General features: G+C 34.7%; 1 protein-coding gene across 3 annotated transcripts in view; it reads left to right on the forward strand.

The window, feature by feature from the left end:
* Positions 1 to 19,712, forward strand: part of HAT1 (histone acetyltransferase 1) — a 132,035-nt gene that overhangs the window by 97,304 nt on the left and 15,019 nt on the right. For all 3 annotated transcript variants that reach the window (XM_077154139.1, XM_077154140.1, XM_077154141.1), the window contains 4 exons: positions 7,933 to 8,112; positions 8,388 to 8,509; positions 9,010 to 9,114; positions 9,443 to 9,549. In XM_077154139.1, coding sequence (XP_077010254.1) covers positions 7,933 to 8,112; positions 8,388 to 8,509; positions 9,010 to 9,114; positions 9,443 to 9,549 — 514 coding nt within the window. The remainder of the gene's footprint in view (positions 1 to 7,932; positions 8,113 to 8,387; positions 8,510 to 9,009; positions 9,115 to 9,442; positions 9,550 to 19,712) is intronic.

A 19,712-nucleotide genomic window follows, 5' to 3' on the forward strand; every position in this document is an offset into this window, starting at 1 on the left:
TAGGGTGTTTATCTTTTGTAGCTATGTTACATTGGATATAACACTTAAACTCTTAAATTTGTTTTATCAGATAAAGAATAAGAATAATACTGATTGGACAGTATTTTGTTTGTTAATGTGGTCAGAATGCAATATACCAGAAATGGGTTGGCTTTTATAAAGAAAATTTATTAAGTTGCAAACTTACAGTTCTAAGGATGTAAAAATGTCCAAACCAAGGCATCCAGAGATAGATACCTTGACTCAAGAAAGGCTGATAGGTCCAAAACACCTCTGTCAGCGGGGAAGGCCCGTGGCTGGTGTCTGCTGGGGTCTTTGGGTTCTGATTTCATGCAGCTTTCCTGGGGTCATTGACTTTCTGCATCTCCAAACCTCTGGGTCTCGTGTTGGCTCTGTGGTTCTGAATGTTCTAAAAAAAATGTCCTTTATTTTAAAGGACTTCAATAAAATAAGACACATCTTAAATGGGCAGAGCAACAGCTCCATCTAATCAAAAGGACTCACCTACAGTTAAATGGGTCACTCTCCATGGAAACAGTCTAATCAGAGTTTCTACCATATTGAATCAGGATTAGAAGAACAAGGCTTTTCTGGGGTCCATAACAATTTCACATCAGCACAGACTGTTAGGAGGAGTAAATGAGCAAACATGCAGTATGTAAAAATGCCTACTATAGTGTCTAGAACTAAATAGTTACAAATGAATATACTGAAAGTACTAGATTATTGTTTAATGTGATTTGCATTAAAAATCCTCACTTTAGCAGCACATATGCTAAAATTAGAACAAGTAGATAGATGGTTTAGTTACACATTATTGTGAGTATAATTAACAGTGCTCAATTATGTGTGAATGTGGTTGATAGGGGAATTTTAGAGCTGTATGTGTTACCAGAAGGAAAGCCAAAAGTTAAATCATGGGACTGTATAACACAGAAAATCTTGTGGTGGGTGATAACTGTGAATAACAGTACAAATATAAAAAGTTTCTTATATGAACTAGAACAAATTAATGAAACTATTACAGGGGTTAATAATACAGTGTACAGTGGTGTATGGGGGAAAATGCACCTACTGCAAACTGTGGGCTATAGTTAACAATAATATCTTAGTATTTTTTCACCAGCAGTAAGAAATATACCACACCAGTGCCTAGGGTTCAGTGATTGGGGGTGTGGGGTGGGAGTGAGGAATTAGGACGTAAGGGATGTTTTGTGTTCTTTTTTTTCTCTTTTTGGAGTAATGAAAATGTTCTGAAATTGATTGTGGTGATGAATGCACAACTATGTGATGATACTATGAACCACTGATTGTATTCTTTGGATTGATTGTATGGTGTGTGAATGTATATAAATAAAATTGCATTTAAAGAAATCCATATAGTGCACTTCTGTAATTTCATTCTGTTAAGTTTGTTTCTTTTGTTTTCTTTATTCATATCTGGTTTGCTTCTTTTTATTAAAAGTAAGCTCTGTAAATCCTCATGTTTTGCATTTTGCCTTGGCCATCAGGAATTTTAGTTAAGTTCTGAGCTCAGTCCTAACAAGCTAGATTCTTCTGGTTTATTCTGGCTAATTTTTTCAGTTTTATTTTATGGTAAAGGACTCTGCCAAAGTCAGAGAACTAGTAAATAATCCAGATTGTACTAAGATTATTACTTAGTGGTATTCTGTATAATCTACGTTAATATTCTTATTTAAAGATGTTAGATGGACCTTTTCTAAGAGTGTCCAGACTCTTGTGCTTATTAATTTTATTTCTGCCTTTACAGTATGTATTTTTCCTCTCCCGTGATTTTGTGCTATTAGCTCCCAATTTACTGATGTGATTTTGTGGGATCCTCTTGCAAACAGTCCCTTTACATCTTATGTCTAATGGGTTACAAAACCATATTAGTGTATGATTTTTCTGTAAACTTACAACTCTTAAAAAAAAACCCATATCAGTAAGTTTAATGGAATCATGTATAAAATAACTTGTGTGTTACATGAAAGAGGTCCCAAATAGTCTCTTTTCTGTTAACATTAGTGTCAGAAATATGTCACGCACTTCTTTTTTTTGCTACTCAGCCTTATTTGAGATGACTGAGCATGTTAGATAAATAATATGTAACTGCACTTAATATGTTTTATTCTCTGTTTTGTGTCCCTTAGGAATTTTTTAAAGTTTGCAGATATAAAAGCAATTCCTGTAGTTGTGGTGATTTGATACTTGAAAAGATTTAATCTTAAATAAAGTAGCATTTAACATAGAATAATTAAAATGGAGTTTTTCTGTTACCAAATTTTTTCTTATTAAATTAAGTTCTCCAGACTTAAGTCCAGCTAGATATTCTTACTAAAAGTGCAGGCAATGTTTTTCCTTATGTTACACAAAATTCATTTTGTTATAAAGGTTTGGGTTTATTTATTTATCTATTTATTTTTGCTTTCTTTTGTTACGTTTGTGTCTGTGTATTTAGTTGATGCTGACAGATCTTAATTGATCTGTTCCAAAGGAACTATTGACTTGGTTATTGATAAATCTTTCAAATACTGCATGCAGTGAAAATAGCTATGTATTTGCATTGATTTCTAATTGTTCCATTCTTGAAAAGCATGTGTTTCCATTTAGAAGTACTGTGCCAGGAGTAAGGAATTAATCTTTTATAAAGTCTTTTGGTAGGGTTACTTATTTGCTTCATGGTGAAAAATCATTTATATTAAATGTTCAAACAAAGACATCTTTCCCCTTTATTAAAAAAGAATGGGTAGTGGGTGTTGGAGTGGGAGTGTTTGCAGTGGGAGTGTTCATTCCACAGTACCTTCTGTGTTCTATATGCCGGTGATACTGTGGCAAACAAAAAGTCACTGCTCATGGAGATACGTTCTAGCCAAAGAGAACAAACAAACAAATAGTAAATAAGTTAAATCCAGATAGTGTAAAATGTTGTGAAGAAATATCTTAGAGTACTAGAGTGTCTGGGGAGAGGGACTTAACTTTTAGACAGAGTGGTCAGGGAAAGTCTCTTTGAGGAATCAGTGTTTTAAGTGATCGTGAATGATGAAAAGGAGCCAGCTGTGTAATTATCTGGGCATAATATTCCTGAGCAGAGGGATCAGCAAATGCAAAGTCCCTGAAATGAGACCGCTTTGGCATTTTTGTAGTACAGAAAGGTCACCGTGGTTGAATTATTGTGATTATGGAGAGAGGGGTAGGAGATAGTTGAAGGGGGTTGACAGAGCTAGATGATGTAGGGTTTCTATGCCCAAATAAGGTGCTTGGAAGAGTTAAGAGTAGTAAGCAGCCTTTAGAGTTTCTAAGCAGGTAGAAGGAAGAGGGGTGGGAGGTGGTCATTAACATGTGATTTACATTTTTAAAAGATAATGATTCTGGCTGCTGTACAGAGAACATACTGTACTAGGCAAGAATGAAGGAAGGGAGACCAGAACATTGCAGTAGTATAAATGACATTGGATTCAATTGACTGAAGATATATTTTGGGGGTAGAGCCAGTACAATTTGCTGTTGAATAGGGAAGACTGAAGAAGTTGTAGGTTTAAGTGGGAAAAATCAATTTTGTTTTGGATATTAAGTTTAAGACTGTAATATAACTTGTCATATTTGCAGGTTTTGCAGGCCGTACCATGTAGTGCTATTTTTCAGCGTGAAAATACCCTTGTTTAGATGTTTAGAAGCCACAGCAAATCTGCTTAGAAGTTTGTTTATTTATTAGAATTTTGCCATGACATTAATTCATCATCATCCATTCTTTTTCTCTTCCAAAATATATCTTCCAGTTGCGCCTAAAATTATTCAATTACAATTAAAATTAAGATGCCTATAAAATCCTTACTAGTCCCATTTTTAAAGACAGTATAATTATTCTGAATTTCACAGTACAATAACTTTGATTCTTCAGACACTGGTGGCTATCTTATGGTTGTCCCTGAACTTTGCTTTTGTTAATGCCTCCTGACCTCTCTTGAAGTAGTTTCATTGCTTATTAGTAAAGGGGTATGAACTATGATTGTTCAGTTTTCCTAACTATTAGCATTTCTGGGGAAGGTTTGGTAGAGGAAGTGGTAATACATTCATTAGGTTTTGTATTTGTGAATTTCAACCATCTGTTTTATCTTTGTTGCCCATCGATGTAGACTGAATTTGAGAATAGTTGAGATTGTTTTTAATTTCTGGATTCTCTAGCCTCTATAACAAAATTCCACACACTTATAAAAATTTAATCTTGAAGAAATGAAAAACTACAAAAAGCTTTAAAATATTATATTTAGATTTTTATCTTGGAATTTTGTTTAATAGTTCAGGCACATTGTTTTGTTTTGTTTTGTTTTTTTTGAAAAATGTTTTTTTATTGTTAAGTATAACATATATATAAAAAAGCAATAATTTTTCAAAGAAACTCAAACAAGTCATTACAGAACAGATTTCAAAGTTTCACCATTCCAGATTTTCATGTTTTTCCTTCTAGCTGCTCCAAAATACTGGAAGCTAAAAAAAAAAAAAAAACAGCATTATAGTGACTCAGCAGTCATCCACATTTGTTAAATTTTGTCTTGTTTTATAATTCCTTCTTCTCGGTTGATTCTACTGCCAATCTCTAGGGGTCTTTGGGCTATGCCCATTCTAACTTTTTCATGTTTTTAAAAGGGATGTCATTGTTTATGCAGTGATGAGGAAAAGCAAAATTGCTTGTGTGAACTTATGAACACCTTCATATGTAACGAAGTATAGAATACTGGAATTTAAAGTGACCTTAGTGACAGAATATGCAATCTGAAACATTTCATCATCACCCACCTAACACAGGACATTTTTTAGATTCCCAAAATGTTAGGAAAACATTTACAAGAGGTATTATTAATTCAATGTCAGGTTGCATTCTAGAGCTTAATGTCTTAGCCTTTCTCTATTTCTATATAATTTTAATTGAAGTATAAATTGAAAATAGATCTCAAAGACTTTTAGCTGTAAGCATTGACTCTAAAAGGTTTCATTTGATCTTTAACTCTACCTTCAATTAAAAATTGATTAGATGGGGTTTTTCTTTATTGATGATTTTATTACCTGGCCAGTTACCCAGTTTGAAAATGAATATTTAAAATTTAACTGAACTAAATTATGTTTATTTTTTTAGGAAAGAATACAGATCTCTAAGACATGGTGGGTATAGAATTTTTTAAAATCTTAAAACAGAATCCATTTAATAGAGAAATGCAGGCATTTTTTCCTTTAGCAAAGCCAAAAGTTTTGAATTCAAGGTTTAAGGAGCTATTTGGTTTTAATTATGTGTTTTTAAATGTAAGTGTATCAGATATGTGTTTCCTCCAATCCTTGTGTATGTAACACATCACATTAGATTTTCTTTCTTTTTATTAAAATAATATGTAAACTTTATATATTATTTTATATGTGAGCAAAATATTTTACTTGAAGATATTTATCACAAAAAAATAGGTGTCCTTTTAGGGCTGAAAGTTAATCCTTAACTCTCCTTTAACTTTATTGAGCTCAAGCCTTTCTTTATCTTCCATCAGAATTGCCAGTTGGACCTTATAGTTCCTGAGACATGTTTGAAGTAGATTTAGATTTGATGGAAGAAAGGTAAAGAGATTTGATTGGTCTTTACAATACCTTATTGAGATGAAAGGACATAGGGAGGAGTTCCAAATATTATGTTTATACATGCTGTGAATGCCTTCATTTTTGTTTTGTTTTTTTTATTGCTTATAAGTCTCTTTATTTAAATGTAAGTTTTTTAGCTTTCTTTTACCCAGAACTAATATTGTACTACTTTATCAGCATTTTGGATTTTAATTGCTTCACAGCAGACCTATTAAAACCCTCATTATTAAGATTTCCTCTTGTAATTACTGAAATTGTACTGATTCTATAAAATATGCTTAAGATGGTCTTTTATCATTAGATAGCAGTTTCAAGGAAAAATATTTAAATAGTACCATAAAAATAAGTAAAAATAGTTCTATTAAATGCATTTATTTGATCTTGAGGGTGAATGAATTGCAAGGACTAATGTATGTATTAGAAATAAGCTGTCAAGCAAAATGTTGAAGAGCTATATCTTAAATAATAGATCTTTTTTATAGATATAAACAAGTTATATATAAATGTTGGTGGAACCATAGCATTGAGAATAAAACTTGTTTGTGATAAACTCCATCTCTAGTTCTCAATCCTAAAATGTAACTGAATGATAATAAAGTGCTATTCATCTGCAGGTGCATTGCTTCTACTTAGTTAAAAGATGGTTGAAAGGACAGGAATTAGTAGCATGTTGTATTAGCCTTTTGTAGTGTATTTTGTCCTAAGCATCTTAATTTTCCTGTTTTGAATGCTAAGTAGCAAGGGTCTTGGTTTAGAACTAATACCCATCATGCATGTAAACGGTATGAAAGAGCTGCTTAGTAAGTTAACACAAAGTGTTCTTGTGTCAGTCCTTGTGGAAATAGATACAATACAAACATTACAGCTGAACTCACGGCAAACTCCATTAAGTAAAAACCTGGCTTCATTGTTCAGGAAAAAGTTTGAATAGAATGCAAGCTCATTTTGTTGAATGTAATGTCAGGCTTTTAGGGACTGTATTGAGGGATAAGGTTTTGTTAAGTTGAGACCAATTCATTAAGTTTTATTGCCTGGTGAGAAGCAGTAATACTTTATTGTAAGCCTTCATCAAATATTCATGGTTAAAGAGAAGTAGTAAATGTATTCAATCAAGTGGTCTTTTGGGGTTTTGAAAAGGATTATGAAGTCTGCTCAGATGATAGTTTTAACATTCATCAAGATTGTTTAACAAGCGTAATTTTAATCTCTAAATTTAATTTTGTTGTCCAGACTTATTTCTTTTTATCTTCACAAATCCAAGTCTATAAAAATTATGCTATATTGTAGAGATGAATGGATAGTGTATCAGCTCTGTAATTTTTGTATTTCCTAAAAACTATCTTCTTAATTTTGAATTTGGTATATGAGAGAGTTGTGACCTGTCTATTTGTTCATTGGGGAGTTAACTATTCATTTGCTCAAATTCAGGCCTCATCTCACTACTGCTGGTGATCTTTTATGTTGTCGATACTGTGATCTCTTTGACATGTATAAAATAATAAGCAGTGTTTTGTTTTGGGTAGTTTAAATTATCCTGAAGGGACAGAATCAACATTTCCTGCATGATGTTAAAATTTTTAGTGGTCTTACTCTTTTTTAGCAGTTTTTATTCTGAAATATAACATATAAACAAAAGAAAAAGCAGTAATTTTCAAAGAATACTCCAACAAGCAGCTTTAGAACAGATTTTATAGTTTGGATGGGTTACCTTCCAGTTTCAAATTTTTCCTTCTAGCTGCTCCAAAACACTGGAGGCTTAAAGAATTATAAGTGTAATGATTCAGTAGTCATGTTCATTTGTTAAATCCTATCTTCTCTATTATAACTCCTCCTCCTCCTTTAATCCTTCTCCCATTTTTTAAGGATCTTTAGGCTATGCCCTTTCTAACTTTTTCATGTTGATAAAGGAAGAGGCTTGGAGAGGCTGGCCTTTCTGGGTTTCAGGGCTTATCTAGCCTAGGAACCCTCTGGAAGTAATGGGTTTCAGGAAAGTAAATTTAGTGCATGAAACTTTTCCCCACATAAGGGAAGGGAAAAACTTTGCAGAGTTGGGCTTACTCTTGTTCTTGCAGTTGATATCAGCTTTCTCATATTATTTCTATGTTATGCTCATCTCAAATTTGTGTGTCAGTGTAGCTTTGTGTGCGTATAACTCATCCTTTTCCAGTTCACTATGTTTACTTCTCTGATTTAAAGGTGAACTGAAGTGTTGTGATTTTTTGTGTTTTTTTCCATTCCAAAGATATTGAACATATTTAACCAAAAGTCAGATTTGTTATTAATTTCTTATGTCCTTTAACTCATCTTTAGGCAGATGATGTCGAGGGCAAAATTAGGCAGATCATTCCCCCTGGATTTTGCACAAACACAAGTGATTTTCTGTCTTTGCTGGAAAAGGAAGTTGATTTCAAGCCATTCGGAACCTTACTGCATACATATTCAGTTCTTAGTCCAACTGGAGGAGAGAACTTTACTTTTCAGATATACAAGGTAAAGAGAAGTCTTAATATTTTGGGGGTAAAGTTACTCTATTTACCTGAAACCTGTATGCTATTTTGTTGTGTTATTTTCAGTGATTTGTTCTAACTTCAGGAAACAGGTTTTATCAGCATTAAAAACAGGTCTATTTTCTCTCTGTGTGTGTCTGTGTACACATCTTAATCGGAGACTTCTAAACATTTTCCCACAGGATGGTTTTGTTTTGTGTAGACTTTCACTTACCTCTGTGATGAGTTTCACCTGACTTTTCCTGGCTTTTTCCCTAGGCTGACATGACATGTAGAGGCTTTCGAGAATATCATGAAAGGCTTCAGACCTTTTTGATGTGGTTTATTGAAACTGCTAGCTTTATTGACGTCGATGATGAAAGATGGCACTACTTTCTAGTGTAAGTACAGTTCTAAGGCAACAGTAGACCTTATTACCTCCACAAAGCCAGCATTTTAATTGTGGCAGCCCAATTATTGGGATAGTATAATGATATTTTTCCCAGGAAAGAAAAACTATTGTTTAAGAGGCTTGAGTTTTCCTTCATTATGCTTTGGGAGACCTTGAGAATAGAGCTGAATTAAATGCTGTTGTCCGTTGGGGCCCTGAATGTAGGCTTAAACAGTAAAATGAGCTTTGCCTGTGTTTTCTTTTACTTGCCACCTATTCATCTTTATAATAGGCAAGTGCACTGAAGTGATGTAAAGAGGTCTGATTTATCCAAGTTGCTGCACACCAATTAAGTGAATTGTACATTCAGAACATAGCAGGTGTACCCATTGGGCCCTCACAGAGTAGCTTGCTGACACTGAAAATTCAGTCATAGAATGGGAAAGAAAATGGACACTGCATGGGAGCGCGACTGTAATTGACCTGCTTGGCTTTCTGTTTTATCTGCAGATTTGAGAAGTATAATAAGGATGGAGCTACGCTCTTTGCGACCGTAGGCTACATGACAGTCTATAATTACTATGTGTACCCAGACAAAACCCGGCCACGTGTAAGGTAATTGGCAGTATAACACGTGCCTTGTCTTTTATTTCAGAAGAAGGAACTGCTGAAGTTTCCAATACTTGTGATAATAGTGTTGATTTGTTTTTTAAAAAAAAAGTCACTATTATTCACTGGCTATATACTGATTTATTTCATTGTTCCCTTTGAAACTCTGGAAGATTAAACCAGTTTGAGTATTTGAATAATTCTTGGATTTCTTGAAGGTCAATTGAAAAAAAAAATTGCACAAACTTTAAAATTTTTCATAATACTTTAGTGGTTTGTAGTTTTTAAAATAGTTATGTGATATTTTAATTTTAAAATAATTTCTTCACTGTAGTCAGATGCTGATATTGACTCCATTTCAAGGTCAAGGTCATGGTGCTCAACTTCTTGAAACAGTTCATAGATATTACATTGCGTCTCCTTTGGTTCTTGATATTACAGGTATGTTAAATGTAATTTGTTACTTGAAGGGGCCTTTCTGAAAAAATATCTTTACTGATTGATTTTGGTTTTGTCAGAAATAATTTGTATTTTAAATAGCAACATTCTCTGCAGTCTTTTTGGAACTATAAAGATGGCTTTAGGTTAATAGTAAATCATAAGCCTTTGTAAGGATTTGATTTTATCTCCAACTGTAAAATGTTTAATCAAAGATAATATATTGAATATGTACTAGAATAGTCTTGGTCAGGTATAAATACCTACAAGTATTGTATAATTTTTGTTTGTTCAGTGTATTTGGCATACAGTTGTATTATTCACAGGCTGCCCATGCTCTAATTTTCAGGTACTTTTTCTTAAAAGGGGAATATGCTAAACCCCACTGAGAAAAAAATCAAAGGTAAATAGTTCCTGAATAAAAAAACATACTTTCTAAAATGTGTTTTATATTCTTAAAATGGCTGCTTTCACAGCAGTGGGAAATAAGTTGAAATGTAGGCTTATTTGTTTTTGGAAATGTCTCTCCAAAACAAGTATGAATTAGTATTAGAAGCACTTTTATGAAGAGGATACATCAGATGGGGTTACAGATGGCAATATGCTAATATAATTGTAAACCACCAAAGAATAAGGTGACCCAAGGAATATTTATTTTGACATAATTCTCCACCCCCCGTAACACTTTCAAATTTGTTACTCATGAAGTTAAGTTGCTGATTAAACTATAAATCACTTTTTTCATGCAAACTATATCAGCTGTTTATAATCAAATGAAGTTTTAAAGTTTATTAATTCTATAAGAATTTTTTTTTTTTTTTTACTTTGCAATACTTCTGTTTTGGTTTAACTTTCTATTTTGAAATGATTTTAAACTTACAAGACAGGTGCAAAAATAATACAAACCCCATACAGAGAACTCCAACATACCTTCAACCCCAGATACCCAGATCTATCAAGTTTGATATTTTGTCACCTTTGCTGTATGAGTCTATCTATTATCCATCTATCTTATCTGTTTTCTGAACATTTGAGAGCAGGTGGCACACACCATATTCCTTAATTATATAATACTTCTTTATATTCCTTTGAACAAGGATGTTCACTAATGTAATCAATTAAGTGCAGTTATCAAGTTCAAAAAATTGTGATGTAAAGCTTACATTCTGTATTCCAGTTTTATCTTATATCCCCATAATGTTCTATTGAGCCTTTGCTCCTCCATTTTAAGATCCCATTCAGTATCATGTATTAAATTTAATTGTCATGATCTGTTTAGTTTTTCTCTCTCTTTTTTAAATTGTGGAAATTAGAATAGGCATAACCCAGATATCTTTAAAGATTGGGAGAAGGATCAAAGAATTAACAAATGAGTATGACTACTGAGTCGTTATACTGATATTTGTTTTTAGCCTCCAGTGTCTTGGAGCAGCTACAAGGAAAAACCTGAAATTGTGGAACTGTAACCCATACCAAACTTTGAAATCTGTTCTATAACTACTTGTTAAAATGTACTTTGAAATTTATTGTTTTTTTGTATATATATATATTTCACAATAAAACATGTTTAAAAGAAACATAGGGCGGGCCGCGGTGGCTCAGCGGGCAAGAGTGCTTGCCTGCCGTGCCGGAGGACCCCGGTTCGATTCCCGGCCCCAGCCCATGTAAAAAACAAACAAACAAACAAAATATAATAAAACAAGAAAATGTTTAAAAATGTTTCCCTTTCTTCCTCCCTTCCTTCCTTCCATCCTTCCTTCCTTCTCTGTCTTTCCTTCCTTTCCTCCCTCTCTTTTAAAAAAAAAAAAAAAAAAAAGAAACATAAAGGGGCATCATCTCTACCTCAAAATAAAAACTTTTAATTACCAATTAAAAAAAAAAATTCTTGGTTGACAGTTTGGTACTTTGTCTTCCCGCTACCTCCTTGTCCCCATAGTTTCAATGAGAAATCAGCATTTAATCTTATTGAGGCCACCATATATAAGACATGTTGCTTCTCTCTTGAGGCTTTCAGAATTCTCCTTGGCATTTGAAAATTTGCTTATGACATGGTGCTGTTGGGTCTATTTGGGTTTATCCTATTTGGAGCTTGAGCATCTTGGATCTGTGTATTCAAGTCTTTTCTCAAATTTGGAAGTTTTCAGCTGTTATATCTTTGAATATTCTCTCTCTCTTCTCTTCCCGGGACTCCTACAATATATTGGTATACTTGATGGTATCCCACAGGTTCCTCAGGCTCTATACACTTTTCTTCATTCTTCTTTCTGCTCTTCAGACTGGGATGATTTCAGTTGTCTTATCAAGTTCACTGATTCTTCTGTCAGCTTCAATCTGTTGTTGAACCACTCCAGGGAATTTTTAATTTCTATTACTGGTTTTCTGTTCTATTTCCTTTTCATAATTTCCATCTCTATTGATAATCTCTTTGTATTCATCTTTTGTTTTCCTGATTTCTTCCCGTTCTTTGTCTGTGTTTTGCTTGAGCTCTTTGAGCCTATTTAGGATCATTTTTAAATTTTTTAAATTTCCAAGTACATTTTAACAAGTAGATACATAATAGATTTTAAAGTTTGTTACGGGTTACAGTTCCACAATTTTCCTAGTCCCATGATGCTGGTTGTGGCTCATCCCCAGGAGTTCTGAACCACATTGCCAGGGAGATTTACACCCCTGGGAGTCATGTCCCACATGAGGGGAGGGCAGTGAGTTCACCTGCCAGAAATTTGGGCATTTTGATATTTCAGTGTGTTACTGCTTAATTTCAAACTCTGAGAGGTATCTGTTCCTTAAGCTTATATTCAGCTAGTGTTATGACAGCGTTCCTTGGATGCAAAGAGCTGATACACACACACATGCATGATACCCAAAAAGGAAGAAAAGTAAACACCTTTCCCTGTCTTTGCAAATTGACCTGTGCAAGTAAGTTTCGAGGACAGCTCCAGGCCAAAGTGTAAGGACATCCCTGGTCCTTTCTGCACATGTGTTCTGTCTTAGGCATGTGCCTATGGCCCTAGGAATCCCCCAATTTACACAGAGATAAATGTTTCCTCCTTACTAGGAAACAGTTTCGTCAGGATCCCTGGCACTGCACATTATGTCCAACAGCCAGTATTCTCTTGCCCAGGCAGTAGGACTTGATCTCCCCAAGTGTTCTGTAGGAGAGTTCTGTGAGCCGCCTTCAGCACACAGGTCAAATTTTGGGACAGCACATCCTAACTGTCCCTCATGCCACCACTGGAAGATTGGACCAGATACACATGCTCGCAGTATATGCACAAGAGTTACTATGCTCCCACCAAACCCAGGACCATGAATCCCACTGGGAGCATGGCCTGGTTCCATGCCAAGTAGGGAGGTGATGGCGGAGGGGCCAGCCAGGGTGTCATGAGATCCTACTGTTTTTTAGTGGCTTTTTTCTTGATTCAGCACTCACTTTATTACTGCAAGCCTTAACTGTTTTCTGGAACTTTCAGAACAATGTTTTTGCCAGATCTCGGTGTTTTTTTCAAAGCTTCTGTAGGGAGGACAGCTCTGAAGCATCTCTCAGTCTACCATCTTGATTTGGGGTAGTTGTTTGTGTTACACTTTTGTTCTTTAAGTTTAATATACACTTAAAATTTTTTTTAACTTTTTAATTCTATATTATAACATATATACAAAGCAAAGAAAGAAAAAAGCAATAGTTTTCAAAGCATTCTTCAACAAATAGTTACAGAATAGATCCCAGAATTTGTCATGGGTTACCATACAATCCTTACAGATTTTTCTTTCTAGCTGCTCCAGAATATAGGAGGCTAGAAGGAATAAATATTTTTTATATCATTACATTCAACTCTTTTTTTCTTCTGAAAAATAACATATATACAAAAAAGCAATAAAGTTCAAAGCACAGCACCACAAATTAGTTGTAGAACATATTTCAGAGTTTGGCATGGGTCACAATTCCACAATTCTAGGTTTTTACCTCTAGCTGCTCTAATATACTGGAGACTAAAAGAGATATCAATTTAATGATTCAGCAACCATATTCATTTGTTAAACCCTATCTTCTCTGTACAACTCCACCATCACCTTTGATCTATCTAGCGCTCTCTTTAGGGGTGTTGTGGCTATGGCCATTCTAACTTTTTCATATTGGGAGGGTCTGTCAATAATATGGGGTAGGGAGATGGATGTGAACTTAAATATTAACCTGTTAAAAATATAATTTTGTAATTTTATTATGCCAATTTGTTTAAAGACACTAAAAAAAAAGGATACTGGTCTAGCAAGAATATAAATAGATGAGTAGGCAGATTATCAGTGTCTCATCTAATATAGTGGTTTTGCTGGTCCAGGGTAAGTAAAATTACTTGAAAAGAGAGTTTGCATTGATACTATAGGTTATAGCTTTTGGAAATGCATGTTGTTTTTAAAAGGGAGTTATACACATTTATGGACCTGAATTGAACTTTTCATCCGACTTTCCTACTACTGTTAAATAGGTTTGAAACATGGAAGATAAAAAAGTAATTATTAAACTTAGTTTATATCAAAAGTTATAAATTGCTTATTTTATAATTTTTTATGACACCTTTACTAGCTTAGTGACTTGTAAAAATATAGAAAATTAGTGCAAACTTTATCACTTCTTTTAGCTGAGCTGAAAATTTTTACTTACAGAGCATGGACTTGGTGCTATATGAAGGGACTTTTTGGTAATTTTAATCTGGAGATCTAAAAATTTACATCAGTAGTCTTTGTCTACTCTAGTGGGTAATGTGCCAGCAGGGGTTGTTTCTATGAAGCCTCTTAACTACTTCTTTCTACTCTAACCAATAAAGTCCTTGATACTTAGCACCAATTAGCAGATAAAGAATTTTATTTCTTAAATCTAAGTGAAGTCATCAATAATGGTAACCTTTGTTCATTACAAACTGAGGCTTTAAGGAAAAAAGGCTAACATGTTAAAGACTTCTGAATTAGACAACTGGATGTGGGCCTTTAGTTCCAGCATTAATGTTTCTTGACATTTTCAAACAGTAAGAATGCCTTATCAGCTGTTCTCAATATTCCTTATAGACTTCCATACTTAATCCTTTTAAAAAAATTACAGAATTTTCCACTCTTTAATCATCCTGGTTTCTTATTTTTCTATTATCTTGTATATATATTTTAACTTTGTAGATCTTTAGCAGGCTCTGGACTTCTTTGCAATCCAGGATATTCTTTGTGTTGAGATGACCTTTTGCTTACTTGACGTATAACCACAAACAGTAATAATTAAAAATTAGTCTAAGTGAAATCTAATTTCTAATGGATACGTATTTGTGGCTTAAATGCCACTCAGTTTCTTTTTCTTTTTTAGCACTAATTTTAAAGTAAAATATTGGAAGACATTTTTTTTGTATATATATATATATATATATATTATATAACATCTTTTCATTCTTAATATTTGTAGCATTCAAATTCATCTCAGTTCTATAACTTTATAGATAGAATCAACAATTTGTTTCCCCCAGAATTATGAGAAATTTATATTTAGGAATATAAATTGATCTTAAGCTAGAATTTATATCAGTGTTATTAATCTATTAGTATATTAAGAGCTAATTATATTGCCCTATAAATGTCCCTTATTGTTCCTGAATATGTTATATAGCTTTATAGAATATTATATGGAAATTTCTTATGCTTAGGTGAATTGTGCTATCCTCTCATTTCCCTTTAGAGTATTATTTTTCTCTAATATATTCCATCAATATGAGAAGGCTTTTTAAAAATGATAGTGGAATATTTATGTTGTTAGAAGATATATTTAATTTGGAAAAAACCTCAATGTTGACCTTGCATTATCACTATAGCTTTTATTCAGGCACATTTCATCTTTAATGTATCGCTCACCTTTGTAGCATAGAAACAGAATCAGAAGGATTTTACAAATTATTGGGTGTCATTGTTGTGAATTAATTTCAAACTCACTTTTAGTAGAAGAACTAAAGACTAAGAGATGACTTGGCCTCTGATAAGCTGCAAACAGAGTATTATCAATCTATATCAGTTTGTTTAAAACTCAGTGGAAATTTTTTACATGTTTTTTTTAATTTATATGAAAATTTTAGCTAAGAATATGGCATGGGTTTTTAGATGTTTTCAACTGATTCTTTTTCTTTTAAGTTTTACTCTAAATTTCTCATAGTGTAAGTTACTTAAGTCTTCACTCATACCAAACTTAATATCAAATCAATATTAGCAACACAATTCTCTTTTCAAAGCCAATTTAGGAAGAGATAGACTGGGAGGAACTGATACTGGATAAATTTGTGCCTCATCAACTTAATGAAATTTTTTTAAAGAGATGCTTTTTAAGAGTTTGCCACTTAGAGTTTTTATTAAAACTGCTTTATTGAGTCATGATTTGCATACCATAAAATTCACCCACTCTAAGTATACAATTCTGTGATTTTTTTTTTTAGTAAACCTACAGTTTTACAGTCATCACCACAATCTTGTTTTAGAATATTTCCATCACTCTAAAAAGATCCTCATGCCTGTTTGCATTTAGTCCCCATCAACAAGCCCAACCCCTTAACACTGAGGTCTTTCATCCATTTTACGTTCGTTTTTGCTTATGATCTATGAATTAAGTGTTAAATTCATCTTTTTACAGGTGAATATTTAGTTGTCTCAGCAAGCATTTGTTAAAAAGGCTGTGATTTAAGGCTATGAGTTTCTCATTGAATGGCCTTGATACCTTTGTTTAAAATCAGGTGACTGTAAGTGTAAGAGTTTATTCCTGGACTCCCTTATGAGAGTACCACCCTGTTGCTTTATATTGAGTTTTGAAATCAGAAAATGAAAGTCCTGCAACTTTTTCTTTTTCAGAATTGTTTTGGTTATATTGGGTTCCTTGTATTCTCATAATAATTAGTGGATCAGCTCATCAACTTCTATAAAAAAGCCTTCTGAATTTTGATAGATACTGCATTAAATCTATAGCTCAATTTGAAGAGAATTCCAGTCTATTAATGTGGAATATCTTCGTTTATTTAGGTCTTCAGTTTCTCTCAGAGTTATTTTGTATTTTTCAGTGCACAAGTCTTACACTACTTTTGTTAAATGTATTTCTAAATATTTTTTTTTATGCTATTGTGAGTGGGACTATTTTCTTAATTTCAGTTTTAGATTGTTGATTGCTAGTATATAGAAGTACAGTTGATTTTAGTATATCAATTTGTATCTTGTACCTTTGCTGAACTTGTTCATTAGTTATAGTAAATTTTGGTGGATTCTTTAGGGTTTTCTGCATATATGATGATCATATTATATACGAATTCATGGATATGCATCTATGATTTAAAATTTTTCCTTTCTAGTCTGGATACATTTTATTTCTTTTTCTTACCTGGTTGCTTTACCAAGAACTTCTGATTCAGTGTTGAATAGAAGTAGTAAGATAGGCACCCTGTTCCAGATACTAGAGTGGAAGCATGCCGTTCTTTCATCATTACATGTGATATCAGTTGTAGGGTTTGTAGATGTCCACTGTCAGGCTGAGGAAGTTCCCTTCTATTCCTAATGCACTGAGAGGTTTTATCATGAATGGGTGTTGGACTTTGTCAAATGCTTTTCCTGTATCTTTCAAGGTGATCGTGTAGTTTTTGTGCTTTATTCTGTTAACACCATGTGTTACATTAACTGCTTTTCTGATGCTAACGTTTCATTTCTAGGATAAATCCAACTTGGTCCTGGTGTATAATTCTTTTTATATGTAACAAAATTTGCCATTTTAATTATTTCTGAATTTTTACAGTCAGTTCTGTTGCATAGTCTGTATTCCTTTGCCAAATGCCCAGTCTCTACCCTATTTTTATCTCCTCATAACCTGTGTTCTTAACTTCAACTCTCAGTGTTCACTCATTATAGTTCCAGGAAGATGGCTGAATAGGATAAGAGTTCAGCCCTGCTCCAAAGAAAAATTAGAGAAGGGATGGGAGGGTGACTGAGATGGTGATTTAGGAGTCCAGCTGACCTGGGAGAGCCTTCTGTACCACATAGGGCAGCCCTGGTTGCAGAGGTTGAGAAACTGAGAAGTAGAGGACTGGAGCCTAACGCGGAAGCACAGACCCACAGGAGTGCATGGATGGGGCGACAGGGACTAGGAAGTAAGCCAGGCCATGCATTCCTTGAATATACTGCCCTCATCGGCACAGCACCCCATACCCCACGTACCTGAACCCCATCACCCAACCCACTCCCTGTGCTCCAAGCACCCCTGTCCCACCAACCCCCAGTGCATGTACCCACCCCACACTCCCACCCCAAGTGCAGCTAAACCCACCTTTACTATACCCTTCCTGAGCACTACCTCCCCTGCCCTGCTCCCTGCAGGCTGTCAAGGTGCAAGCACATACCTTCATACCCAGGCTCTACCTGTCCCCCACCCATAGTGTTGCACACCCTTACCCCACTGCCCCCAAGCTCTGTGCATCAGTTTATGGCACTCCTAGACCCATGCATGCACTTGACCCCCAGTCATGCCCCTCAGCTCTGGGAACATCAGTTTACGACACTGCTGGACCCATGCATGCACACAGCCCCCAATCACATCCTTCAGCCCTAGGAATATCAGTTTACAGCACGCCTAGACCTGTGCATGCACTTGTGCCCCAGTCATGCCCCTCAGCTATGGGGACATTAGTTTACGACACTCCTAGACCTGAGCATGCGTATGGCCCCCAGTCACGTCCTTCACCTCTGAAAACATTAGTTTACAGTACTCCTAGACCCATGCATGTGCACGGCCCTCGTTTCCCAGGTCTGAGAAAGCGCTGACCTGTGCAGCCTAGTCACATCCGTTCCCAGCCCATGAAGGCATAATGCCGATCCACTGCCATAGCTCTGCACATGAGCACAAAGGGCCCTGCACCCTAGACCAGTGCACACCAGGGTCATTCCTCCCAGACCTGTGCACCCATACAGGTACATCCTCCCTGACCACTGGACACCCATGTTCACAAACAACAGCATAACATCCCCAACCTGCGCCTATACCTATGCTGCAACACATCACTGCACAATTGTACCCTTACCCGTGTGTCCTGCTACACATCCACCCCACAAACACAAGGCTTTAGACTAAACTAGAGGAAATCAACTTCCAAAGTAAATCAATCATGGTATTTACATGTGACGAAAACAACAGAAGATCACTAATCATATCACAATGAAAACAGATAAAGCCCAGCCTAATGACCAAATAAAAACACCATAGGAGACACAGACGTTGAAACAACTAATCAAACATGTTCATATAATTCTACTTAATAAAGTAAGTGGGATGGCTAATGACAAAGGAGATCAAGAAGACAGTAGAAGAACATAAAGAGGAATTTGAAAAATAAATAGAAAAATACCAGATGTCACAGAGATTAAAGACTCTACTAACCAAGTAAAAAACATACTAGAGGCACACAACAGTAGATTTGAAGAGACAGAAGAGAGAATAAGTGATACAGAGGACAGGATAACTGATTTCAAACACTCAAAACAGCAAATGGAAAAAAAGATGGAAAAATTTGAATTGGATCTCAGGGAAATGATAGACAAAACAAAGTTCACTCATTAATATTAATTCATATTGGTGATACCATACAGTACTTGTCCTTTTGTTTCTGGCTAATTTCACTCAGCATAACGTCCTCAAGGTTCATCCAAGTTGTTACATGCTTCATGACATTATTCTGGCTTACAGCTGCATAATATTCCATCATGTATTTATATCACAGCCTGCTTAGCCACTCGTGTTGATGGACCTTTGGGAGGTTTCCACCTCTTGGGAATCATAGATAATGCTGCTATAAACATTGGTGTGCAAATGTCCATTTGTATCCTTGCCTTCAGTTCCTCTGTATATATACCTAGAAATGGAATTGCTGGATCATATGGCAATTCTATACTTAGCTTTCTGAGGAACTGCCAGCAGCTTTCCAGAGCAGTTGAACCATTTTATATTCCCACCAACAGTAGATAACTGTGCCTCTTTCTCCACTTCCTCTCCAGCACATTTTCTATTTTTTTTTATAATGTCCATTCTAGTGGGTATGAGATGATACGTCATTGTGGTTTTAATTTGTGTTTCCCCAATAGCCAGTGAAGTTGGACATCTTTTCATGTGCCTTTTA

The sequence above is a fragment of the Tamandua tetradactyla genome, chromosome 3 (genome assembly GCF_023851605.1).
Source record: "Tamandua tetradactyla isolate mTamTet1 chromosome 3, mTamTet1.pri, whole genome shotgun sequence".
Taxonomy (NCBI): Eukaryota; Metazoa; Chordata; class Mammalia; order Pilosa; family Myrmecophagidae; genus Tamandua; species Tamandua tetradactyla.